The sequence below is a fragment of the Corythoichthys intestinalis genome, chromosome 14 (assembly GCF_030265065.1).
Source record: "Corythoichthys intestinalis isolate RoL2023-P3 chromosome 14, ASM3026506v1, whole genome shotgun sequence".
In the NCBI taxonomy this organism is placed as follows: domain Eukaryota; kingdom Metazoa; phylum Chordata; class Actinopteri; order Syngnathiformes; family Syngnathidae; genus Corythoichthys; species Corythoichthys intestinalis.
The window spans coordinates 35,491,412-35,508,670 of NC_080408.1; the positions used below are offsets into that span (position 1 = coordinate 35,491,412).

General features: G+C 38.0%; 1 protein-coding gene across 4 annotated transcripts in view; it reads right to left on the reverse strand.

Moving 5' to 3' along the window:
* Positions 1-495: 495 nt before the first annotated feature.
* LOC130930327 (zinc finger protein 521-like) overlaps positions 496-17,259 on the reverse strand; it is a 234,135-nt gene continuing 217,371 nt past the window's right edge. For all 4 annotated transcript variants that reach the window (XM_057858214.1, XM_057858213.1, XM_057858211.1 and 1 more), the window contains one exon: positions 496-1,675. In XM_057858214.1, coding sequence (XP_057714197.1) covers positions 1,646-1,675 — 30 coding nt within the window. In that variant the 3' untranslated portion in view covers positions 496-1,645. The remainder of the gene's footprint in view (positions 1,676-17,259) is intronic.

Here is a 17,259-nt window from a genome sequence, read left to right on the forward strand (position 1 = left end):
TTGTTCGAATTGAGATGGAACCATGTTAATGCAAACATGAAATTTTGTCGTATTCTTGGAGCGTCAGCATTTAAATGGCTCCTTAGTCGAGTCATAAAAATGGCAGTTATTTGCCAGGTCAGTCAGGCTTATCATGAGGTACAAAATGGGTATGGGGGCAGTTAGACTCTCTCACAGACACATTTTCAGAAAAAGGCATATTAAAAAGGGTATCATTTCAAACTTGATGGATGGGCAAAAACTCTAGATACTATTTGTGCACACACACACTAAAAATTACAATATGAATTTCACTAATTTAACCTCTTAAATGTTGTGTTTGTCCACTGTAAAACTAGTGTACCAGTTCATTGTACATACTACTATTGTAATTGATAATAGGGTTGAATAATTCAAAGTAAAATGATTTGAGAATGTGAACCTTGAGCAGACTTTGCTGTCAAGGTTGCATGTAATTTATGCTCGCAAATAAAGACCATAGCCTTTCCTTATACATTTTAATATTTCCATCACATGTGCAACACAAAAAAATAGCCCTGCTGAAATACAGAGCTCAATATTTGTACAATATTTTTGAGTAACATTGGCAATAACTGTCTTGTTGCTGCGGGCAGATTTAGCCGGAGAATTCCTGTAAACGCTGTACGAACGATTCTCGAGTCAAAATGTCAAAACATTAAAGTTTCATACAAAAGTGCATCTCAGGTTCAATGAATGCAAAACATTTACACAACCGAATGTTGTTTTTTTTAAAGTGTGTTGCCGCGGTGGCTTCCAGCTGGAGCGGAGGGCAATGGGACACTGCAAAGAAGACACAGAGAGGGAGGGACAATGGCGGCCACTCTCCAGGAGAGCCAGCGACTAAGTGAGAGTACATCCATAATACAGGATGAAACTTTATTCCCTATCATAACCCCCGCATTTAAATTGATTTTCACTCCCTTGTCGGACAAAGACTAACAAACCATAAAAAAAAAAAATCCAGTCATCTCCAGGCTTCAATGAGCAGTAAACATCAAGAGTAGAAATATACAGGTTGAGTCATCGGACCAGAGACTTCCCCTTGCTCTCGGAGCCACGTGGGAATTTTTTCCCGCCTCTGTTCGGCAGCCCACCACGAATGTGTGCCACTGCGTTTGCATATGTCAGCATCCTGTCCCGTTTTGCCTCTGAAGAAGAAGCCTTGTTCTGCTGATCCTTATGATTGACACGCAACGCAGAGTGACACGCTGCTGAACCCTCTTTTCATGTTTTCAAGCCCAATTGAAATGGATTGACTCTTTTTTGTTGTCTTTTTTTCTTTCTTTTTTTTAACAGACAAGCATGTTAAACTGTACATTGGCAAATACTGTATAAGATTGCAATATAGCTGTAGTTAAGCAACACATGAAGAAGTCTATGTACAAGCGCATTTTTTTTCTGGAAACAACAGGAAACATTCTGCGGCCCCTCTGCTCATGTCTCTTTTTTCTTGCTTTTCTTTTTTCTTTTTCTTCCTCACAGTGGCGTCGCATCCCCGCCACGCAGCTGAATCCTTTAAGCGGGACAGCGAGCGGGATGGCGCAACGGCCATAATTGGCGCAGGGGCTGTATTCTCTGCGTCACGTCCCCCGTCGGGTCGGCGGTGGCGCTCGTCTGGGCCGCGTTAGCTGCTGTGCTGAGTCAATGTGTGGTTCTGCAAGGACATACAAGGAAACATGCCTAATGGTCACTGCACTATTAAAAATGGGTTAAGACTTTTTGACATATATTGTTCTTCCATTGTGAGTAACACACACTATATATTAGCATTAAGGTCATTTTGTTGGATGCAATTAATTGCCTTTAAAAGACTACAAATATTATGCTGTAATATTGTTTGTTATATATTTTATGCCAGTTTTACAGTAAACTTTTAACTTTATTTAACCTTATTCATCTTCTATACTGCCTATCACTGCTAATTATTGGCAGGGTACACCCTGAACTGGTTGCCAGAGAATCGCAGGACACATACGGACAAACAACCAATTCACACTTACAATCAGTCAGGTTTGTAAATGCCAACCCTTGAATGTTGAATTTCAGCCCAAACTGGGACTTGTCATCCCCGGTCTATTCTATCTTGGGGCACCTAACGATTCAATTATGATTCAGAGGCTCCAAATCGATTATAAATCGATTATTGATGCCCCCCCCCCCCCCCCCACACACACACACACACTTTTCATGTTTTGTACATTAGATACAAAATTGTTCAAAAATCCTCTCAGGCTAAACCGAACTAATATTTCAGTATCAAGTTAACAGTTAAAAACAGTAACTAAAATACAATACTGAAGTCCCCATTCTGTATCAGTAGTTTTAAACTACATTCAATTAATTTAATGTTGTGAATCAACCGTTAAAGTTGTTAAAATTGTTCCCGTTATGCAATAATTTCCCTTCTGTCTACTTTTGACATGTCTGAAAACTGTTTCATCATTTAAAGATGGATTCAATTCAAGATTTTGCCGATTTAGGAGTATTTTAGATAAAAAGTTAATTAGGTTCGCTACGAGTCTTCTAGAGAAGTCTACTGCTTTAAGATAGCAGCTTTTTATTAACGCCAGCATGTCTGTCATTTCGCATCAAGTTCTACATACATGTTCTAACACCGCTGTCGCCTGTCATTTCGCATCTAGTTCTACATATATGTCATATCTACTGTAGCCGTATGTGGCCGTATGTTTATGGCAACTAACAAGTGGGCATTGTTTATACCAGCTGTCGGCCGCAGTCAGGTATTATTTAGGGCTGTCAAACGATTAACATATTTAATCGAGTTAATTACAGCTTAAAAATTAATTAATCGTAATTAATCGCAATTCAAATCATCTATAAAATATGCCATATTTTTCTGTAAATTATTGTTGGAATGGAAAGATAAGACACAAGATGGATATATACATTCAACATACGGTACATAAGTACTGTATTTGTTTATTATAACAATAAATCAACAAGATGGCATTAACATTATTAACATTCTGTTAAAGCGATCCATGGATAGAAAGACTTGTAGTTCTTAGAAGATAAATGTTAGTACAATATTAACATTCTGTTAAAGCGATGCATGGATAGAAAGACTTGTAGTTCTTAAAAGATAAATGTTAGTCCAAGTTTTAGAAATTTTATATTAAAACCCCTCTTAATGTTTTCATTTTAATAAAATTTGTACAATTTTCAATCAAAAAATAAATGTTTGTGGCAACTAACAAGTGGGCGTTGTTTATACCAGCTGTCGGCCGCAGTCAGGTATTATTTAGGGCTGTCAAACGATAAACATTTTTAATCGAGTTAATTACAGCTTAACAATTAATTAATCGTAATTAATCGCAATTCAAATCATCTATAAAATATGCCATATTTTTCTGTAAATTATTGTTGGAATGGAAAGATAAGACAAGATGGATATATACATTCAACATACAGTACATAAGTACTGTATTTGTTTATTATAACAATTCGTTTTAATAACATTTGTAAATTTTTCAATCAAAAAATAAACTAGTAGCCTGCCATTGTTGATGTCAATAATTACACAATGCTCATGGGTGCTGAAACCCATAAAATCAGTTGCACCCAAGTGCCAGCAGAGGGCGACAAAACTCCAAAAAACACAAGTAACAAGTGGACGTTGCACTGTGCTGTCATTTTAATCTGTTTGAGCGGGGCATGTGCGTTAATCGCGTCAAATATTTTAACATGATTAATTTAAAAAATTAAATACCGCCCGTTAACGCGATGATTTTGACAGCCCTAGTATTATTAGTATTTTGTTTTTATCCAGCGGCATGAGTTGAACATGATATTTACTCTCGGTCCGCTCCTCATTGCGTCCCGAAGACCGCGCTGACTGTGTTTTAGTTCTGCTTTACCTAGTATAATTCAATAATCGTAATTGGGATGTTTGTGAATCGTTCTCGAATCTTCCACGGCCGAATGGCGAATTATCTAAGAATCGGAAACTTCGCACGCCTCTAATTATAATTATTTTGCGTTCCGACCAGTGTTGTTTTCGTCAACACGAAAATATTTCGTCAACAAACACTTTTTCTCATGAAGATGACAAGGTGATAACGAGCTAAAAATGTGTGTTGGAAGACTCAAACATAACGAAACAACTGCCAGTTTTCATCTGATGAGATGAGAATGAGACGAAAATGCGCCATAGTTTTCGTCATGTTCGACATGTTCAATGTGTTACATTTTATTTGCAGTTAGCCTGCATTGTAACAGTGTCTGGTAGCGTCACTCGTGACGTACTGCGCCTCTCCACTCTTCCAGACCGGTGAGTCGGTGTGTGTAAGATTTGTCTTCTTGTCCAGAGAGAATATGCAATGTTGCTTTAGCCTTTAAAGGTCTGTCTATTCACACACTAAATGTAACTCAGAGTTAGTATAGCATTTGCGTTAGCATTAAGCTAATGTTAACAGCAAATGTCCACTTTAACTCTCAGACAACTTTTTTACATACACTTCGTGGCGTCCAGGTGGGTATATTTAATTGAAAATAATGTACTGTTCAGAGGTGAGTAGCCAAAAATTTTACTCAAGTATGAGTAGTGTTGCTTCAAAATAATATTACTCAAGTAAGAGTAAAAGTAGTCATCCAAAAAATTTACTCAATTACAAGTAAAAAGTATCCAGTGAAAAGGAGACTCAAGTAATGAGCAGTGTTGTCACGGGTTACTTAAAAAAGTAATTTAATTACTGATTACTGATTACACCTCAAAAAATTAATCTAGTTACTTTACTGATTACTTTATTATCAAAGTAACTAAGTTACTTTAAAAGTAACTTATCAGTTACTTTTTACCAATTTTTTTTCCTTTTGCTGCCTCAGCATAAAAATAACAGAAAAATGTCATCGCGTGTAATTGAGTTTTTCACATAAGGCTTAATCTTTGAGTTAGCGGGGGTTTAATTAGTCGACCACCATTGACGCGCACTAGTTTATCTATTCCGGAGCCCTAAAACTAATAAATAACTGACAAACTGCACAAAATTTGTTTAAATCAACTCCAACGACTAATTAAAGCCCCGCTGACTCCAAGATAAAGCCTAATGTAAAAAATTCTGAACTTCCCCTTTAAAATAAAGACCTAGCCGTTAAAATGTTGTCTCTAAAAGTTGTAAAGCAATAAAACAACAAAAATTAATGAAATGAACAAAAATCCTACAACGTAAAGTTTTCATAATGGGTCAAAATCATTTTTCGAACAGATCATGTGACTAGCACCTTGGAGACTATTTTTTGCTTTGCTTAGCCAAAACTACACCAAAGGAGGCAAGATGGATATTTAGAATTTCTTTAAACCTAAGCTTTCAAACGCTGCCAACAACAACTTGAACAGTTGATTGAACTCGAACAGTGTCAAGATGTGTGTATATACAGTACAGTATTGGCCAAAAGTTTGGAGACACCTCAAAGGTGGATGCTTTGAAGAATGTAGAACACAAAACCTGTTTTCAGTTATTTCTTTTTTTTGCCATTCCACATGTTTGTTCATAGTTTTGATGTCTTCAGTGAGAATATACAATAGTAGTGAAAATATATAAAACGCAAAAATTATTAAGTGTGTCCAAACTTTTGACTTTCGTTTCAGTCTTCAACATTCTTCTCCCTGCTGTCCCACAAATATAAAACTCCGCCTATGATTACAAACTCTAACTATAAAATGTACATAATTACACATATTATAAAGGCTGGTTTTAAAAATTTAAACAATGGTATTTTTTTCACTCAGCACAAACGTATTTTTATGAACTGTTGTTATAATGATACGGTACAATTAGCCATTACATAACCACATTAAGTCAAAAAACAAACAAAAAAAACCCCATCATTCGTCCAAAGAGCATGAGTGCCCTGCCCTCTAGTGGAGAGAGTAGTTCCCAGTTTTAATAGTGAAAACTATGGTTCATTCATAGTTATTATTTTGAAATGAAAAGGATCATACCCCCGGTTTTCCGTGGTTAATCGGTGCCCAATAAAAACTGGGAGAGAGTTTTAAATCCGCGCTTTCAATTTATGTTGAGGGCAGCGCTTGATGGCAAATACTTCATTTGTTATGGTACTTTAAAGACGCATTATTGAACAGGTTTGCGTGATCATAGAATGGCAAGCTTGCGTCTGATTGGTGTAATGGAGTCATGTGATTATTGTTGCAACGTCTCATTGGTGAAATTAGCAGCGCTACTCTTGGCAATAGCATTGCTAGCAAAAAAAAAAAAAAAAAAAAAAAAAAATTTATATGTAGAATAGAGAGGAAAAATGCAACGACTCTTACCGCTACTTTGAGTAGCGGTAAGAGTCGTTACATTTAGTAGCGTTTTTTTCTTCACAAATCTACTCAAGTAAAAGTAAAACGTATGGCTTAGTAAAACTACTCTTAGAAGTAATTTTTTCTCAAAAAGTTATTCAAGTAAATCTAATGGAGTACATGTAACGCTTTACTACCCACCTCAGGTACTGTTTTCCTGCTGAGTGTGTATTATCACCAAGTTGGTAATAGATTTGTAGATGCTATAAAATGTGCTTGTCTGTCAATGTTTATTCATAATAATTGGAAAAATTCATTTATTTTTGGAGTATATTTTTCAAATTTTACCGACGAAAACATGTTTTGGTAAACGTCGACCAAAACTAGGCGAAGTTGGTCTTGCCTTTTCGTCAAGAAAATCTAGACGAGGAAAAACACATTTTGAGATGACTAAAATATGACTAAAAGGTATTATCGTTCAGACAAAGACGTAAATTAAAAGGGCCGCCAAAAACAACACTGGCTACGGCACTTTATGATTTACAAATTAAGCACCGGTATTAACAAAGACGTTTTTAATTTTCATCTTAATGGCAATGGTAATATCATACATACTGTAGTGTAGGTCGTCCTCAACAAGCCCGTCAAGTAAAAAATATCACCGCTGTGTGTATAAACACAAATATGTGCTGTTTTTGTCCTTGGTCTATAGGTACACGCTATGTTTTGATTATCTTGACATTTCAACATCATCACCATCAGGCTTTCATGATCCCCATTCCAATTAACTTGCACCTGAGTCCGACGTGTGCGCTCGCTGATCGATACCCTCTGGATGCCGGGATTAAGCTTGCTAAAATCCGCTTCTGACACCAAAAGCAAAACACCTCTGACAGATAACATTCCCCCCAATGCTCAGAAATATTACATCCCAATCAAAGGCTGTGGCCATGGAAACAAATCCATAACGAGGCACTGGCACGCCGGCCGGAATACGGTCCTTGGAGTCTTGTTTATTTATCCTGGCCTGCCATCTAATCAATGTATGCGCCAAAGAAAAATGTAGGGAAGGACTATCAAAGTTAAGAGGACCTTTTTTTTGTACATATGCAATACAGCAAAAGGTAGCATGTCGGTTTTGTTGTTTTGTCCACATAAAGGAACACGCACATGTACATCCACACTGCAGATCATTGTCGAGTGGTTGTAGTGGGGCAGCTGTGCCAGGTTCTTTAAAGGGAGCGTGGACCAGGGGGTGTGTAACTGGTGTCCCTGGTGGGCAGAATCCAGGTCATCTTTTGAAGTGACTGCTAATCCCTTTAATGCAAACTACATGCCCCACTTGCTGCGCTCACTTTAAAACATGGCCTTGGACTCGTGTCGACTGGCATGGACTTAGACACACCTGTCATACGCATACACATGTCTTGGTGAGTGCAAGTATGCAAGCGGGCACATCATGATTGTAAGTATTCACATTAACCTAACGTGAACTGAGATTTTGAACTGAATTTATTGTGCTTTTGACCAGCGTTCGAAAAGGGAAAATATGCTTGAAATCTGATTAGAACTTTTATTTCCGATTCAAATTTGAGGAAATTTAAGATCAAACGACATGAGAAATTGGTCAAAGATCGGACATAATTGCTCTTAAAAGTTGTGACAACCATGCATTATTCAAAAAAATGGAATTCCCATCCTATTTTTCCATTCTTATTTTGTTAATTTATGGAAAACATATTAACCACCCTGCTGCTTGCCGTATTGCAAGCCACTGATATCTGTGGTGAAAGCAGGCCACTAGGGGTTTTTTTTTGGCACTGTTTTCTTAATGCTTACTGAAACATGTTAAAACATTACTTTTGAATGAAAGCCTTGCAGTACAAGTTTCTGAGATGAGTGTTTAGTAGTACATCATTTCAAATAAGTCCCCCTAAAAATTGATCAAGAAGGTGCCAAACGGGACACAAGGAAGCCCGCCCGTCTCATTAGACCATAGGAAATGGGTCCTATAATCCATGTGCTTTGTTGACATGTCTTCAGCAAACTGGTTGCGGGCTTTCTTGTGTACCGTCTTCAGAAGAGGCTTCCTCCTGGGGTGACAGCCATGCACACCAATTTGATGTGCATGTGGCGTATGGTCTGAGCACTAACAGGCTGACCCCCTACCTCTTCAATCTCTGCAGCAATGCACAAAGCACGCCTGTAACGAGTCACATGACATTTTGGAGGGAAAATGACAAGCAGTACTCGATTTGGACATTTAGGGATGTACGTAGTTTCTAAGGCGTGTACTCACTTTTCTTTCCAGGGGTTTAGATATTCATGGCTATATTTTGAGTTATTTTGAGGGGAAAATAAATTAACTCTATTCCATAAGCTGCACACAGACTACTTTTCAATATGTCAAAGTGTCATTTTGTTGTCCCATGAAACGATATACTTGAATATCTGCAGAAATGCGAGGGGTGTACTCACTTTTATGATACACTGTAGATAACTTTGTGCCAAAAAATACCATTGTTTAAAAAAAGAAAAAAAAAAAAAAAACTAAAATATAAGCAGTTACTCACAATGTTACTCATTACTAGAGTATTCTTTTTACCAAATACTTTTTTTACTTGTACTTGAGTACATTTTTTGTACACTACTTTTACTTAACTTGAGTAATATTATTTTGAAGTAACGCTACCCTTACTTGAGTAAAATTTTTGGCTACTCTACCCACCTCAGGTGAGTGTACCTAATTGAGTGAGTTACACTAACATTCAGGGGTGAAAGTGGGCGGGAACGCAGTTCCGGTATACGGTGCTTTGATTCAGAAAATATGACAGCAACTGTCAAAACGCTATGTAAAAAAAAAAAATACAAAGTTGCCACACATGCATTTCATCTCCAAGAAGAAAACAATCTACCAACATCAAATTTACATACACAAGTGTTAACAACAAGCATAACAAAGTGATTGTGTTGGGTAATCCGTTTCCACCAATATTTATTATTTATTTTGTTCCACGGACGGCATGGAGGTTTCCCCAGCTGCTGCAGTTATCTGAGTCTGACGATGACGAGTCACGTACATGTGCGAATGCAGGCAGCAAAGCAAAACGCCTGGACTCATTTATCCATTCAATTGGCTGACATACTGACATGTGATCACCAGAGATAGTTAGCCCTGATTGGTTCAAATGTGCATGTTTTCTGAAACAGCGGGGGGGAAAAAAGGGCAATGCAGGCAAAAGGTGGCTTATTTATCATATTTAGTTGTATTTGCTCTGATGAAACATCTTTGAACATCTTAGCTGTCAATGTGCACTTTGGACTTATATTTGTTCATTTATGTTAGGCTACTTATTCATTTCCTTATGATTAAAAAAGTCAATGTTTGTGCAATCTTCAAAAAATATTCCATTTTACTCTGCATAATAGTTATTTAATAGTTATAAAGTTATTTGTACTTGTTTTCCAGAATGTATGTTACTTATATCTTTATCATTAAAAAACACAACAAAAAGTAAATGTTTACATTATCTTCAATTTTAATATATCTCCTATGTTCTTAAGTAGTTAATATTGAGATTTGGCATTTAGTATGTGAGGCAAAGGGGGAAAATAAAAAATAGGAGATGGAGGTTGAGGATATAGCTGTTTTTGCTGACTTTTATTTTGCAAATTATTGAAAAAATACAATTTTGAATGAAAATCAGTTTTTGTATGTAATAACTGAACAAAACAGTTTTCTTTGCATTTCAGTAGTTTTGACCCCCTTTCCCCCAAAATAAATAAATAAATAAACAAAATTTCTGGCTCCGTGGCGACCTTCAAGTCGGGGAGTGACGACAAGAAATTCTAAACACTTTCACCCCTGCTAACATTTTACTGAAATAGAGCACAGTTAATACTAATAAATAAACAATACTATACATTCTAACAATAGAAATCACTATTTCATTAACAGATTCTCTATACCTCATTTTTTTTTAATGGCAAACGACAATTACAATTTAATGGCTTGCTCTACCTTAATTCGATGGCAAAAAATACATGTAGGGGTTCATCATTGTACAAGTTTTAGAATCTGTTCAAAATAACTTCTTTAAACCCAAATTTAGGCAAAGGAATTTTTGGTGCACAGATAATTTTCTGGCATCTTGAGAACCCCCAAAAAGTGATTCAGAATGGCAATTCATCCTTGTTCCTTGGCGCTAATAATATTTTCTAATGATGTTTAACAACAACAAAAATAGATTATTGGAATTTCTGTTGTTTAGCAGTCACCTTCTAGGATGTTGGTGCAGTGCCCTAAAAGGGCACTATTAACCCCTGTTGAATCGCTTCCCTCCCTCGTTACCCTCTCGGCTGCCGCCAGATGAAGCGTTTAAACACCTCCACGGCTTTCACTTCAGCAGCGGCGATTACTCCCCGACAGGTGGGGTAATAAGCAGTTTGACGGGGGAGTAGGGAGAGCGACCCCCCTCCAGTGCCCACCCCTCCCTCACTATGATTTTTCGTAAAAAGAGCACCCTGGACAAGCTTCTCAACTTGCCTTCTTGCAGAAAATAAAGCTCCTTTAAGTGAGTCTGGGAGGAAACTCCCCTTGGGACGCTCTCACAAACCCACCTCCCTTTCCCTTCCCGTTCCCCTCCCCTCCGGTGAAGGCATCCTTGGTGTTGCCGAAGAGGGACAGAAGCGCGGCAACCCTATTAATGAATGCGGCCCATTACCCGTCAGCCTGACTCCTCGGCTACTCCCAGAAGCCCCTGCGGTACGTGACTTCAAATGGCAGGATATTGACACGGAGAGAGCAAAGCGGCTAGGACTCTGCCTGTGTGAGTGTGTGCGTGAGGGGAGAGGGAAAGAGAAAGAAAATTTGTGCACACACCTCAACGTGCGTGCGAGTGTGCGCGCGGACCCCAAAGGAACGTGGCTCCTTGGATATAATGTAGGGCTCGTAACAGCTATTAGAGGGGAAAATAACCCCTCTGGGGAAAAGCTCCTACCCCCTCCACCACCATCACTGCATGTCCCAGCTTTGTCTGACACATACACATGCACACATTGCACACACGCATTGCATTCCTACCTTTTCCTCAGACACACCACTAGTTCTCTCACTGAGGGCTTTCTCAAGGACGGTGTTAAACGACTTCAGTGGCAACCATGCAGACTAAAGGGAAATGGGGGGAAAAGATGAAGGGTGTTGTTGAAAGATTGAAAATGAAACCGATACCATCATCTCTGCGGACGCTAAACTCCGCAGAGTCGCTATTGGGAGTGATGGAGAGTTAACGTTTGCTTCTTTCTCGGCGAGCGCTGCGCAAGTTGAAGCAGGCGCGAGCAAATTAGACGTGGAATCAAGCAATGAAAAAAAAAAGAAAGTACAGACTGCAAGCTGAATGTCACTAATGGTGTCACACCAGAATTACTGCAATTTAGGATTAGATGGCCTCCATTAAGCCTTTTAGCGCTTGTCTGGACACCCTCCTTCGATGGCATCCTATTCCCCCGGAAGCTCGGCCGTTCCCCTCTTGCTCCCTCAAAAGCTTAATCTCCTCCTCCACCCTTTCAACCACCTGCTGGAAGGTTCCGCTATAAAAAAAAAAAAAACCCAGCAGTCACAAATAAGTTACATTTAGCCCCAATCAGAGGATGTTCTCCACCGCAGGAAGATGGGCATCGCAAGCTTCTTGCCTCTCTGTTCCCTGGGTACTGCTGTTCAACCCCCACTTTCATCTGATTTCATCACCCCACAGCAACCCCCTCCAGGGCAGAAAAGAAGGCGGGAGAACACCCTGCAGCATGCAAACAGGTGCAACGTGTCTTACAGAATTTAAGGCTGCTGCGGGAAAGTTGGAGGCAAGCAGTCGGATGGGGAGTTGATTTATGATCACTCTTTACATTGTAGCTGCGGCCTCCGCCGAGAGCATCCGTTTTCCAGTGAGGCAAGCGAGGTGAGCGGCTTGCATCAGACCGGACGGACTTCCCTCCCCGCTTTCATCTGAGCTAGCCGCATTAGACGCGAGCTCTTATTGTACCACATCACAGAGAGGGAAGATGTCGGGCTTAATAGCAGCTCTAACAATGTTTGATTAGTTTAATGTTAATACCTGCAAAGCACCCTGTGTCTGCGCTTTAAGCCTGACGGTATGCGGCATGTAACTCTAAAGCCGAGCTTTAGACTGGTTAAAAAGCAACGTTAATAAGGGCAGTGGACTACAAGCTACAAATTTCAAATCTGTTACCTGAAACAGTAATAGTTAAAAACTACAGACTTATGTCAAGCTCTTTTAAGTGTTTGTCCTGCTTGATGGGACGGCGAGCACATATGATGCGAGGCTAACTCGGCTTCTTCCAGTTTTTTATTCGTTAGAAAGGAGGAAAGCAGGTTGAAAATCTTGAAAAAAAGATAACAGTAAAAAGAGTGAAAATGTGTACTATTTACAGTGAAATATTTACAGCCAAATAATCAAATATCGGTGTCATGAACTTAAACAATTTCTAACTTATCTTAAACTAGACCAATTGATTACTTAATCAACTTATTTAATCATCATTAATGATAATAATAGTTCAAATTCAGTCAAGCCTATTTTAACATGAAGTAACTTGTCAAAATTTTAACTTACAAGCTGAAATGTACTCATGCTTTGCTAAACAGATTCAAATTCTAACAGAAAATGCTTACAAAGGGCAGCCCGTCAGGCCCCTCTGATTAATACCTAAATTCAAACATATCAGCCTATAGCTGTCCAACTGTCCAAGAAGTGATAAATAAGTTTTGGCACACCTTTTCATAGCGAATCCTTGAAATCATCAACACCACACAACAGTCTCTACTTTAAGGAAACGTTTGTGGAAGGACCATTGTCAGTTTTAATGGAACACAAGATTTATTGAATTTACGTCATCCGATTCAAGTCTAAACCAAGGGCGTAGGTATGCATAGCGACTGTATGAACAAAACACTACCAACTTTTCAGGATGCTCAAATTGTCCCCATAAACTTCGAAGCAACCTTATTTGCGTAATACAGTATAATGACTTCAGTTTATATAGGTCATTCAGATTGTCTTCCCATATGTTGTAAGGATAGAATTGTGCCTACCGTTATTAAGTCAATTATTATTTTCATTATGTTCAGACTTACATGTACCTGTTTTCACTTTCTGAATGCGCCGGTCCATTTTTTTCCCCACCTAAACGCACATTTGATTGACTGATGACCCCCCCCCCCCCCCCACCAACACACACACACACACACATGTTAGGAATATTAAAAGTTTTTTTTTTTCAGCCAGCAGCGGCCACTATAAGAAATGTAAAAAGACGTCAATGTTGTGGAAGTGGGGAACACACCACTAATTATGCTACTGAAAGTATGACCTGCATCAAAGTTAGCATAACATTAAACAGTGTGAACTTGACCTGCAAAACTCGAGTAAGAAACTGCTTAGAGAGAAGTGTCCTCCTGTGTGTGTTTTCTACTGTTAACGTTAAATCAACTACGAGAAATGCAGTAAACCAAGGTTTAACCCCTTCCCCCAAATTTTCCTTTTTTATCTGTCGTCTTAAAGCAGCTTACAAAGCTTTCATTTTTTTGTTGTAGTGTTTTAACTAAAGGACAGCTCCATTTTTAAAAATTTTGTTATTCCCTGACAAAGTTTTTTTCAGTTATATTTAATTTCTTTATTTCGACAATGTTAAGTGGTCTTAAGACAAATATTTATTTTTTTGAATTCCTGAATAGTTAAGAGATGATTAACAAGCTTGTATTTATTGTGCATGTTTTTAATATAATATATGTACAAATAATGTAATTTAAATTTGTTCACAAAATCCAGACATTTTTCTGGAATTTTTTTGGTAGTTTTTGAAAACAAAGGTTTGAATTGAATGGTGTAGGCTGAACCAATACAAATAAACGTTTGTATGGGTCAATACAGATTTATTTTGCATCATTATAAATGTCCCATCCGCAGTAAAAAGTGAACATGCAGGTTATGCAATTCCGTCCCTACCAATGTTGAGACCAAACCTACGCCCTCGGTCTAAACACAAGTTCTGGATAAATGGGAAACAAAAGACAGGAATGGGGAGTATTTCCAATACAGTGGTCCCTCTACATACAAATTTAATTAGTTCCAGGACCTGGTTTGTTAGTTGAGCGGAATTTCAACCGAAAGAATACAGGTACATTATAATTTGATAAATTCGTTCCACAGCCCAAAAATCCAGACTAAATCCTTTAGGGAACCACAGACTTAAAGACTTGTGGGGTCTAATAAGCCACAATTGTTCTTTGACTAAAATATGTTTTTAGAAACACATAAAATATTGCCATTGATTTAAAAATCTAATATTTAGTACATGTATTGACCGACGGAGGGTGCCATGTCTTATGAATGCTCGGGGTGATGACGTAGATTGTCATTGTCACTCAATGTATACTACCGGGTAACTGCAATTCCTTCTGTGCGGCGAGACATCCAACACATGCTCCCATTGGTTAAAAGCGGCGAGAACATACTATTTGTGTTTTTATTGAGTCTTTTATTACCTTTTCATTGCCTCAAAATACTTTTTGCATGTGTTAATACTTTTAAGCATTGGGTTTTCTTGTGGTAGCTTTCAAGCAGATTGTTGATCTGTTGACAACATTAGTCACGTAGCATATTTAAACCACCCCTATTTGATATTGCTACATTTAAGTATTTTCTTAAGGCATCTTTAGTATGTTCTATCTGTATGCATCTAAACAAAACAAGCTGAAAGTGCACGGTAGTACTTTGTGTGTCAATTTTGCCTCTTGTAGACGTTCTACCGGTGTAGCACATTTTGGCAGAACAGTTTTTTTTACCTACTCTTGTTTAGTCTCATCCTGTCTTTCCTGTTCATTTTTGCTTTTGATGCTCATTTTGTGAAATATCAACAGTGCTGTCATGCTCGAAGAGGTGAAAGGATGACATATTTATGGCGCTAGAGTCATGCTCAGAAAGCCTGGCAGCGTAACCATGTGACGTCATCGCCCTGCGATGTCAACAACAATGGCGAGCTACTAGTTAAACTAATTTTACAAATTGTATTAAAACGAAAACATCAAGAGGGGTTTAAGTTTCAAAATTATTTTAACTCATACTAACGTTTATCTTCTAAGAGCTACAAGTCTTTCTCGCAGTGGATTCCTGAATTATATTTACTATTCGAAATGTCGGTCATTTTTAGCTTTGAATCATTATTTGATGTCTAATATTTAATTTAAAAAAAAGAAAAAGAAAAAAAGAAACGAATTTAAAAAATTATTCATGTCATCTCATGTTTTAAACTTTTAAACAAACTACGTCACAATGAAGAAAATAGTGTCCGTATATAAGTCACGGATATCTACCTCATAACTATCGCTTTATTGTACTGTTTTTGTTACTGTCGCATTTTCCCCAATATTTTAGATGATAAATAATTGATCCAAACAAAGAGAAATAAAAAATAAGTTCAAATGGGTAAATACATGAAAAAGAAAATCTCGACCACTCCTTGATGTCTACGATTTCTGCATCGCGACCCTTGTTATATTACCATGTTTCACCCATAAAATCCCCCCAAAATCCGGTTGTGGATATTCACAGCTGTGTCTTGACACTTGGTGATGCATGCTACATGGAGTTTTTGGATTGAAAAGAGGTAAGTACGTGATAATATCTCGTTAAAATCATGACGTCTTTAATTATGCTCTCTCATGCTCTCACCTCCAGTTAAGGTTTCGCTGTTTAAAAAAAAAAAAAAAAAAAAAAAAATTTTTTTAAATGCCCTCCAGTTCAAAAGATTTCTTCCCCCACAAAATTGAGATTTTAAGCTTTCCAAAGATGTATCACACATGCATATGGAACAATTTTGAAAGTTGGCCAAATTAGGGGTCTCAGAGCGGAATTCCGCCAAATACAAATCGTAATAATAATAATAATATAATGCAGGTAATAATAATAAATTAATGTAACGAATTGAGTTCTAATGTGTAGTTGAGTTTTGCGTGCTGTTCCTGAAGGCACTGTGTGACGAGAGAGGAAGTGTGAAAGGTTTTTACTTTTTTTTTTGATGTTTTGTTGTTGTTGGCAGGGGCGGAGGTGAGCCGCGTTGTCGAGCCAGTTCACTCACACGCATGCCACAGTCATATTTTTCTATCGTTTCCTTCTTAATTTCAATGTTGAGCGTCCTCTTTTTCCTTTTTTCACCACCTGCACTATTTTTCTTGGGAACCATGTTGATTTCTCTCACAAGAAAATCCGCTGTTCGTCTGTCTTGTGTGAAAACAATGAAATTGCGACGCCATAATACGTCATAAATCGTATTTCGAGCAGACAAATGACAAGTCAAATTTTACGTCAGATGTCGAAAGGATCCTATGTCGATGCGATCGTATGTCAAGGTACCGCTGTATATGGTCTATACAGTATATGTGGTTAAAACATCCATCATAAAATCACATTAAATCCCCAATAGGATTAAAAACTAATAATAATTGAAACCGAAAATGGAAATAAAGCAGAAAATATCTAAAAAGCAAATAAGCTGAAATTTGAAGTATGTAGACAGTTATGAATATGCTGTGCTAAACAAAAGCGTTCTTAGCCCGGATTTAATGGAGCTAACAGTTTGAGCACACTTCAGACCTTCGGGTAACTTGTTCCATAGGTGAGGAGCATAGTAACTAAATGCTACGTCACCCTGCTTGGTTCTTGTTCTTGGAACATACAGGAGATCAGTTCCAGACAATCTTAGGGGTCTAGATGCTTCATAGGGATCCAACAAATCAAGCATGTATTTTGGTCGAGCAGTAATATTTTATAGTCTATACTTTGACTCACTGGAAACCAGTGTAACGATTTCAAAACAGGTGTAATATGGTCCAGTTTTCTTGTATTTGTAAGGACTCTGGCAGCGGCATTCTGTACTGGCTGCAGCTTCCTGACTGATTTTTT